The sequence below is a fragment of the Drosophila miranda genome, chromosome 2, assembly GCF_003369915.1.
Source record: "Drosophila miranda strain MSH22 chromosome 2, D.miranda_PacBio2.1, whole genome shotgun sequence".
Taxonomy (NCBI): Eukaryota; Metazoa; Arthropoda; class Insecta; order Diptera; family Drosophilidae; genus Drosophila; species Drosophila miranda.
In genome coordinates, this window is record NC_046675.1 from 33,119,501 (window position 1) to 33,129,698 (window position 10,198).

Genomic DNA, 10,198 nt, shown 5'->3' on the forward strand with positions numbered 1-10,198 from the left:
ATATATATATAAAGCGTATAGAACCCCAGAAAACTATGTAAATGCAGTAGCACAATCATCCAAAGCGAGTGACAAGCAAAAAACACAAAAAAAAAAAAACAGCTTAAACAGGTCTTAAAAACACACACATACATACATACGAGTAGGCGATACTTATACTTTTTTCTTAAAAAAAATCAGATGGAAAATCGAGTTTCAATAGCTTAAACATGGCTATGGTTTTTTGATTTTTGATTGATTTTCTTTTTTCAGTTGAATTTTACATATCAAAGATCGTATTTATGTAATATAGCACACCTGGTTTCTAATACTATCAATATCAGTACAAACAAATAAATACAACCTTTTAGCCATCAAAAACGAAAGTTTTTTCTCCATCAAAAGCCTGTACATACGGATAAGACACACACATTTTGCCGTAGCTCTTCCAAAATAAAAACCAAAAAATATTAAGCTAAAAATGTTACAAAATAAAAATTATAACTAGAAATTTTAAGTTAGGAAATCAATTGAATGAAATTTAATTGAACATAAATTGTTTTCCTGTTTTATTTCCGACAAACAAAAAAAAACCCTTTGGACAGCATATCAAAGCCCATGACTCTACTATAAGGATTTAAATAATTTTCTACCGCTTAGACTTTATATGAAAGGAGAATCTCTTTTCATTTTCGTATGCAAAAGAGTGGTAAAAACAAGTAAAAACGATTTAATCGAATTTATAATGTTTAATGGCAGTTAATCGAAGTAAAAACAGCAAACATCTACATATAAATATCAATTAAATTAACGAAAATGATTAGCAATTAATTAAATGCCCCCGAAAAATAGTTAGTTTATAAATTTTTTATGTACAACCAATTTAACAATTAGTTTCACCTTTTTCTATAAGCCAATATGGATAAATATCTAAAAGAAATGACCGAAACAAAAAAAAAAAAACTGAATCAAATTATGGAAATACCAAAAAAAATGCTTGTGGTTTTTTTTCCTTTGGCTGGAGGCACCCTGTGCGTGTGCGTGGCGGAAATTAATTGCGGATGCCGCAAAGTAGGCAACAGAAAAGCGTAGAAATGCAAGAACCAATTAGCATACTCTCCCGCGCTGCTGCCGAGAGAGGCGGGGCTGTGGCTGTGATATGTGACGCATTGCCTACATTGAGCAGAAATTAACAAGCAGAAGATGAAGCAGCAGCAGCAGGCGTATCATGAGAGAGGAGCTGCAAAAAAGAAAAACGAAAGTAGCAGGCAGCATCTTAAGTACTGGCTAAACGAGGAAGAAGCTGGAGTACTGCTTACTGGGCTTTGGGTTCGCCAGAAGCCCCTTTTTTGTAACATTCCCAAGTGGCTAGAATTCCAAGGGGGCTAGAATAGTCATAGATATTCTAGATATGAAATCTGATTGCTATTAATCAAGGATTTCCAGCATTTGGGCACAGAAAACACTCCTTAAAGCAGAGGATTGGTCTCCATATTCTGGAATTCTTTCACTTTCGTTAAGCTTCTTTCCAAAGCAGGCAAAAGCCACCACTCATTGGTTGCACCTGAGCTTCTTCCCCGTTTAGCCAGTACTCAAAGTAGCAGTACCCCTAGAGGGAGGCAGAGCGAGACGGTGACAGTGAAAGGCAGCTCAGAGGCAAGGGCGTAAATCTGCAGCAAATTAAATATGCGCGCGTGTGTGTCATCACGGAGTACGCGGGTGGAGCCGCCGCGGCGGAGGGGGGGACTAGTGCGGGGTGCTACTGCGTTTGTTTTGGCGCTTGTGCATGCAGTTAATGTGCTTATTTTAAAATTTAAATTGGCTTGCGCAGTGCGCCCTTGAGTAGGAGCCCTTCACAGTAGAGCGGAGGCGGTGGTGGGGGGAGGGGAGAAGCAGTCATCATTTACATATGTGTGGCGGGGTAGGGGGTGTGTGTGTGTTTGCGTTGAGGCTCCAACCAAGATTCACTTAAATAGAAAGTTTGCACTGCGCTTTTTCGTCGTCCTTTTTTGCAGCTACAAAGTATATTTAATGGCAAGGTAAGGGCGGTACGGCGCTTAAGGTAGATTAGTTTATACATTTAAGACTCCCTTTTGATCTTTTTCTCTCTTTCGTTCTCTTTTTTGCTGTTGAAATGCAAGTGAAAACGTTTATGGCTGCCAGTCTGCTTGGCACTGCTGGACACTGCATTACCTACTCTTTAATGTACCTTGTTCTGCTCCTACGTCTTGCACTTCTTCTCCTTCTTGCACTGATTCCGCTCTCGCTTCTCCTCCTTCTTGCCTTTATTCCGCTCTCCCTTCTCCTCCTTCTAGCACTTCGCCCGCTCTCGTTTCTCCGCCTTCTTGCCTTTATTCCCCCCTCTCGATCCACCTCCTTCTGGCAAGCAGCTTCCTCTCTCGCTCTTACGTTTCTCTTTAGTTTTGCATAAGGCTCTAGCTGTAATTAACAGTTACTTGCAGTGAGACCATAGCTTGCGGCAGTTAGAGAGAGAGAGAGGAGAGTGTGTAAAGCCAGTGTGTGTTCGAATGTGTGTAGGTGTGTGGGAGTGTGCCAGGGATATGTTTGCATTAAGATAAACAACTTAATTATTTTCGCAGTGTGAATGTGGCTGCACTTTTGCTGCGGTTATAAAAGGGAGTAAAAGAGAGCGTGCGAGCGGGAGAGCTGCGGAGTGGCGAAGAGAGCTTACGAGCGGTTGAGAGCCGGAGTGCGAGCGGAGAGAGCGCCGCTCAAGCATGTTTGCTGTTAATGAAAGAAGCTTCATAGCTCTCCTCGAGCTAATTAAATAAAATGAAGAAAGTGCGTGCCGCGTGTAAGGAGACTTGTAATAAATGCGATCAATTAGAGCTCCAGCAGAGTGAAGGCCAAAGGAATAGCGAAAGTGAAGCGGTATAGTTAAAGTACAGTGAAAGCTCTATTTTAAGAACCCAAGGAAAGATCTTTCGAAATCTCCATATCGCAAGAAAACATTAATCACTAAGGAATAAATTACCGGACAACAGAAATTTCCACAATCTTTTCTATAAATAAAAAGATTATAGAGTGCCAGACAAGAAAGATATCACTGAAAAATATACCGCACAAGTTGCAGCTTTTGCTTGCCCCACACAAAGGCCACGCAATTGATTTAAATTCCTTTCAATTTGTACAACAAACATTGCCCACAAATAAAAAGTTTTCCATTTGCTAAAAATAAATTTAGAGAATTTAGCGGAGCATCAAATAAAACTTATAATTTCCAAGAAGACTGACCTCGCCAACAGGCTGGAAAACAAGCAGAGCCAAGGTTGACTTTGAAAACCCACTCAAAGACACTCATGGCGCTCATTATTTATTTATTGTTTTGAACGAAAAATTAATTGCAAAAAAAAGTTAACTCAAGGAAACGCATTTAAATCGAGATTTAAATATGAATAAATTATCTAGATAGATAATATTTTCGTGAAAATATACAATTTTACGGCAAAATAATGATCTAAAATGTGTTATTATTAGATGTAATATAATATAATATAATATAATATTTATTTATTTATTTATTTAATATATTAATATATTATACAGGGTGCGCCATGGCAAACGCAGAATTGCTTATAGAGGCGGTCACATAATTGATATTGTTTTCAAAACATAGTCTAAATATATTGTAAAGAGCCAAACCAAATAAAAATACTTCACTTATGGAAATCGGTTTTTATTTTTAAGTTAAAAAGATGGCGCACCCTTTATATACATATAATATTATATTTTATTATTTATCTACACCTTATTCTGTTTTTACACGGGTTTTTCAGGAACCAATCTACCGTGTAAAAATAGAATTCGGTGTAATAATATTTTATATATATTATATTTTATTATAAATTAGAAATGGAACACCCAATTATTTTTTATTCCTTGTCCATCTGTTGCATAAATCTACCGTGTAAAAACAAAATTAGGTGCATTATATTATATATATAATTATTTTATTATAAATTTCAAATGGAACACCCAATTATTTTCTAGTCCTTGTCAATCTGTCGCATAAAAGAAAACCTAAACTCTTTACTGCCATAGAGACACGAAGCTAATTAGTTGTTGAGCTGTGCAGAGTTCTGGCACCATTTTGTGTTAATCAAAAGTTTAGGAGGTCACACTCCCCACCTGCAGAAAACCCCCTGCTGCAAAAACATTCTACTGCACCGAAAACAATTCCAAAAGTTGTGCCTGGCAGAGGAGCGTTTTGTCATTCATTACAAAATTTCACACATGGCCCAATTAAATTATTTAGACACACACACAGATGCACCTACACCTACACATATCGCTACACGACAGAGAGAACTCGAAATAGTTTTAATTAAATAATAGATAAACCCTTGTAGTACCAAAAACTCTCCTTTTTTGGCAAAAGTTTTGCGAGCAAGCGAAACGAAACGACTCCCAAGGCAAAAGCCTATGGCCGAATAACGGTAAATGTGTGTCAACTGTACCTGAAAAAGTGTTAGCAAAAGTTCTCGCTCTCTCTCTCTCTGCACGAAGGAGCTTGTAAGACATTTAAAATTAATGCGATATAGAGGTGTTTGAGAGCTTACAAGACACGAGCCTGAAGACAAGTCGAAGACATGAAGACGTTAACATAATCGTCTCCCCTGAGAGGCGCTTTTCAACACGGTTCAAAGAAGTTTCAACTTTAAAGTTTGAGTACAGAAGGCCCCAGAAAGTGGGTCATTGAAAACGAATGCACTACCCGTGGTTTAGGTCCTGTATTAGCCAAGATTTGAGGTCAGTGATTGTCCAATCAGTGTTGCAAAAGTACCCCTAATGAGCCTATCGATATGGTGAGACCTATGCTCTTGAATTGTTTGCCAATCACTCGAGGGGTCTTATTACTTATCTATCTGAACAAAAAAAAAGAAAGATATCGCAGTCACAAGTTACACAATTATCAGATCAGTGGGCGGGCTAATTGCAGCCACACTTTCCACATTGATGGACTCAACGGACAATCACATGTCACTCATACAAAGTGCCATAATTCCAAGAAATAACAAGACAGAACGACTAAAGCTAATGCTAGCGAATATTTAAAGGGCAGGTTAATAAGAGAGCTACTAAACTACGTGATCTATGCTGTCTGGACATTATCCAACACTGGTGACTCATGGTTTATCATCGTTGAACTGGAGAGCTTTAAGATATCACAGTTTGATTGATTACCGACTGTGGTCGTGCGCATGACAATCCTCGTTGGGTTTATGACTGGTCGCCACCTCAGTCGCTGATCTGAGGCCGAGTTACACGCAACATATACGCATAATGTTGCCCAAGAGTCAAGTTTTGGGTGTGGTCTGTCTTCTGCTGGTCGTACTGCTGGGGGATCACAGCGCAGTAGCTCAAAATGATGTTGTAAAGGCCTGCAATTTGAGCACAAGTATTGCCTTGGATTTGGATAAGGTGAGGGAGAGATGGTGCCGCAGGATCTATACATACTCGTATAACACCCAAGACAATCCCGAATATCCTTCTGTAGTTTGCTGGCATTTGGTGGGAGGTTGCCCGTCTGCCATCCACCACTTATTTCTGCACTGAAGTGAATATTACCGTGTTGGATAAGCCCAAAGATAATGTTCTTATCGCCACGACCTATGGCGTATCGCCGGACTATCCGTGGGTCAATCAAACGATGAACGCCACCCTGACAGTGGCGAACTTTACAGAGGAACAAGATGGCTACAATTTTACGTACTGGAATCCACCCAACTACTCGCCGTACACCTTGTTCAAGGTGCTGAATACCGATTACACGGACTTTGCCTTCATCTGTGGCTACACCAATGCCACGGATAATGGGACATCGTTTGGTTTGGTCCTCACCCGAGATCGTACACCCAGCACCGATACATTGAACCAACTGGAGGGCAATGCGTCAGCCAATTTTCCCTTCAACTTCCTAAACGGCAGCATGTCCGCGATCACTCAGGGCGCAACGTATGTATTCGGCTCGATCTATTATATCTTATGGTCATAGTTTTGTTTTTTCCAGTTGCTATGCCCCCAGCAGTGCCAATCCCCTGACGATGATCTCGGTTTTCCTGTTGGCTGTGACTGGACTTTTGTGTCTACTGGAGGCTCGTCATTAAATCTTATTTGAATTGTGGGTTTGTTCAAGTGAAAAGCTAGTAGATTATAAGTGACTGAAGCGTTGTTCAACACTTTTCGGGCAATAAAGAGCAGGAGTGTGTGTTTTCGTATTTTATGTTTTGTTTCAATTAAGCCCATACCTTTTCATTACTTAGGTTTCATAAGTTTTATTGGCCTTAACCAGCTATTTTAAGAAAATTAAGAGCATTACTCAACACTAATAAATATTGCAGGCTATTACTCAACACTGGAGAATATTGATCAACTCTGATTCACACTCAAAACGGATCGAAATGAATGCTAACAGCGCTACTCAACACTGAAAAACATTAATCTACACTGAAGAGAACTAATCAACATTGAACCACATTTAAAACATATCAAAGCGATTTTAAAGAACGCTGCTCAATATTGATCAAAACTGATCAACACTGTAGGGCATTACTCAACACTGATCAAAGATACAGCTTATACAATATAGCACTAGCCAACAATCAAAACTGAAGAGAATTAATCAACTCTGATTGACACCTAAAACCGATTGAAAAGGCTGCTAACAGCGCTATTCAACACTGAAAAACATAAACCAGAATTAATCAACACTAATCCAAAATTAAAACTGATCAAAGCGACTGCAAAGAGCCTTACTTAACATTGATCAAAACTGATCAACACACTCAACACTGATCAAAGATACAGCTTATATAGCACTATTCAAGACTGATAAATCACTGATCATTGAAGATTGCCTGCTATCTTTTTTCCAGTTTACTGGATTACTGGATATATAGTCATATCTACTGTCTAGCTCTTTAGTTTCGATGAAATTTATGTGTACTACTTATTTAAGTAGCATTTCCGCTTCAAACAAACCAACGATCAATCGCTGAGGGTATCAAAGGCTTCGTCGCGCAGTAGCTTCCTTTCTTCCCCGTCTTGTTTTCTGTACTTTCTGCACACTCTGATTGCCATTTATCAGAGGCAACAACAGAATAGTGTCACTATCTGCTACGGGTTTTTTGCGTTTCCGATTTCTTGTTTTATTTCTTATTTTTTAATGTCGCCAGCTCTGAGTCATGGCCTGAGACAATCACATGTGCGATGCTCTTGGGAGAGACACCAAGGGATGGGCTCGTAGATCGTCAAAAGATTTAGATACAACGTGTGCGACTGCAATTAAATACAGGTCGGGGTTTTATGTCAGGCTATCTATTGATAAGAAATATTTATACACTTTTTATGAAGGATGAGTAATGGCAAAAGTCATCGAAAGAACAGGGGAAAAAACTATGAATTTTCAAGGAATTAAAGGTACATTTTTACAAAGTTTCTTCAGGTTTTACAAGGAAATAAGCCAACGTTCTGGGGTAATATGTATTATGTGGAATTCTGCGAGAAACCTGTAGGCTATATTATGCCTTAAAGTCTTGAAATATATAATGAAATAAATATATATCTTTATTGTATAATCGTATATTTCATGACGTTTTTCCTAGCATATATGAAGGCCTGATTTGCAAATGCAAACAACAATAATAGATAGAAAAAAAAAACCGTAAAGATAGTCGCTGTTTATAATGGAAAAGTTAACGGGTTCGGTACGGGCAAACGAATTTGTTGAATCAATTAGGCAATGGATCTATTTCGGTACAAGTTCATAATTTCCTGGAAAATCGTGTGGCCATGTCAATGAGCTTTACGGCTAGGGAATTTTTCAACAGGTAGCGCCCCCGAAAAGAACATGGAAAATCAGTAACAAACACAAAACTGATAGCTCCCTAAGCCTTAAGAGATTACTCATGCCTCGGTCTGGGCCATGATAACGGACATCAGATGTACGTAAATCGGTGACTGAATACACCCTGTATATCTGTATCTGTATCTGTAACTCTATCTGTGTGTTTCTAGGTGCAGACGTTCGATAATGGGACAAAAGATACACACGGCTATAAAAGCAAGTTCTGTGCGGGATCCGAGCTCAGTTGAACGACGCACTTGCCGCGAAAACGAACGGAGTAGAACCGGGAAAGAAGTACGAGATACCAGTGAAAGTAGTGAGAAAGAGAGAAAGATCATGTGCAAAAGTGTTATGATTTGTTTGGCCATCGTGGCGGCAGTCCTTGTGTCGTCGTCGTCTGTGGTGCAGGGACAGACTGTTCCAGCCTCTCCCTCCTCGTGCAGCAGTATTGCCAGCAGTTTGAGTTTCAACGACTCGGCTGTAAGTGAAAAGACACTCTCCGCCCCCTTTTCCACCCAAAGCTAATGCCTGTTCCTTTTCCATCATCAGTTGGCGGGTCAGTGGTTCGAGGTTGCCCGCAATCCTTCGGCCGATGTGTCCTGCATCCAAGTAAATGTGGACCTGTGGAATAACACCAATGTTCTGGTCAATGTCAGCCACTCGAGCAGCCAGCCCTCGCTCTACATGGATGTGAACGAGAAGGCCAACATTACGCTGGTGGCCAGCGCTGAAGGTGTCCCCTCGACGGCCGGCTACAATGTGACCTTCCAGAAGAGCGGCGTTAACGGGGCGGGCGTCTACATCAAGCTGTTGTCCTTCAACTATACCTATCTAGTGGGTTGCGGCTATACCAATGCCAGCAATGTCAGCACTAGCTATGGCTTTATCCTGGCACGCAGCAATTACACGGCGGCAGACATCGCGACGGCCAATAACAATGCCTCTCTGTATTACAGCAACTTCCAGAATGGCATCTATGGCAATGTCACGCAAGTTGGGTGAGTCCGCCCCCCTACCCTGCCCCAAGATCCTGCCAAAGATCAGTTCTAATCCTTCTTTTTCCCCCCTTTAGATGCTATGCCAGTTCTGCCAGTCAGACGCTGCCTATGATTGCTGGCTTTGTGGCTTTGGCCATGGCTCTGATCTTCAAGGCCTAAACAGCTCCAAATCAAATGTAGATTTCACAAAAGAAAATAACACACAAAAAAGAAAGCCCTTGCCTAAGTTATGACGTCAGCTGTTTTATTTAGTTTTTAGTTTAATTTAAAAACTTCTTTCAATAAAAGACCGAACCGAAGAGCGCTCCACCCAACCCAACACACACACACCCGCACACCCGCACACACACACAATCTGTAGCTCGATAAAGAATGATGAGAAGCTCCCTCCAATCAGTGCTAAAAACTTGTAGCTCCACAAAATACCCGATAAGATATGGCCCGAAAGACACAAAAAAAAAATAGATAACAAAATTTATGATGACTCTTCGGAGGTACACATTCCACAGATACATTGTCGTATCGTATCTTCCTTTTTATGTGTTGCCAATTTTGTGTACAAGCCAGGTCGCATATCAATCATCGTCTAGCAAACGTTTCCTGCCCACTGATTAGCCATTGCGATGCGATTTCTGTTTCGTTTAATTACTGTCTCGCTGGCTTATCTATAGCTATACTTTTTACACCCTAATTAGGGCCATTATGTGATTAGGAAACCAGTTCAAGTGGTTTACAAGCCTCGGTAGCCGCACTTTTAGGGAAGGAAACTTGATTGAATTTGCGGTAGGACAGAGTAGAGAATTCTTCCATTAAAAACTTATAGATGATTAGATTAGAAGGAGTGGGAGGGAAATCTACTCCAACTATTCTGAAATCTCCTGTCACCTGCCTGATCCACCAGTCACTTAATTGTCATGACTGGAGAGGCTTTTTTTTGGGGGAGGTGGACAACTCACTCAACATACTCGGACTGCTTTCTGTGATTTGTTTAGTCCTCTCCCCCACTCGCCTCAAGGCTTCTGCTCAAATCAGATACAAAATCCCTCTGCCACTCTGCTTATACACTTATCGGGGCTTTCAGCTTGGAAGCTGTTGCTGATTTCATGTTTATTTATTCTGCCTTCAACCCAATCAACCCACACATTCGCCCGTAGATATACAATATACAATAAACCGATGCAAACAAAACCCACACTTATGCAAACAGAAGGCCACTAAATCACTGAACGCTCTGGCATTTACACCCAAGGAAGGAGCTCTTCTGCTCCTGTTTCTGTTTCTGTTCCTCTTACCCGATGGATTCTTTTGTTGCTGCTTGACCCGCGGCTTCTTCTGTCGTCCTCCTCCAACCGCC

General features: G+C 40.5%; 2 protein-coding genes across 2 annotated transcripts; both read left to right on the forward strand.

Moving 5' to 3' along the window:
- The first annotated feature begins 5,013 nt into the window (after positions 1 to 5,013).
- Positions 5,014 to 6,218, forward strand: LOC108154398. Its single transcript, XM_017284664.2, has 3 exons — positions 5,014 to 5,421; positions 5,498 to 5,955; positions 6,011 to 6,218. Exons 1-3 carry the CDS (start codon positions 5,284 to 5,286, stop codon positions 6,105 to 6,107), a joined length of 693 nt encoding a protein of 230 aa, XP_017140153.1. The 5' UTR covers positions 5,014 to 5,283; the 3' UTR covers positions 6,108 to 6,218.
- A 1,799-nt stretch (positions 6,219 to 8,017) lies between these two features.
- LOC108157539 lies at positions 8,018 to 9,145 on the forward strand. Its single transcript, XM_017289642.2, has 3 exons — positions 8,018 to 8,326; positions 8,396 to 8,844; positions 8,919 to 9,145. Exons 1-3 carry the CDS (start codon positions 8,033 to 8,035, stop codon positions 9,001 to 9,003), a joined length of 828 nt encoding a protein of 275 aa, XP_017145131.2. The 5' UTR covers positions 8,018 to 8,032; the 3' UTR covers positions 9,004 to 9,145.
- The last annotated feature ends 1,053 nt before the right edge of the window (positions 9,146 to 10,198 follow it).

Bases quoted from the DNA above. Each gene is read 5' to 3' on its own strand.
- LOC108154398 (XM_017284664.2), top strand. From the start codon at position 5,284: ATGTTGCCCAAGAGTCAAGTTTTGGGTGTGGTCTGTCTTCTGCTGGTC. The intron at 5,422-5,497 runs GTGAGGGAGAGA...ATCCTTCTGTAG, and splicing joins TTGCCTTGGATTTGGATAAG to TTTGCTGGCATTTGGTGGGA. The intron at 5,956-6,010 runs GTATGTATTCGG...TGTTTTTTCCAG, and splicing joins GCGATCACTCAGGGCGCAAC to TTGCTATGCCCCCAGCAGTG.
- LOC108157539 (XM_017289642.2), top strand. From the start codon at position 8,033: ATGGGACAAAAGATACACACGGCTATAAAAGCAAGTTCTGTGCGGGAT. The intron at 8,327-8,395 runs GTAAGTGAAAAG...TTCCATCATCAG, and splicing joins TGAGTTTCAACGACTCGGCT to TTGGCGGGTCAGTGGTTCGA. The intron at 8,845-8,918 runs GTGAGTCCGCCC...TCCCCCCTTTAG, and splicing joins GGCAATGTCACGCAAGTTGG to ATGCTATGCCAGTTCTGCCA.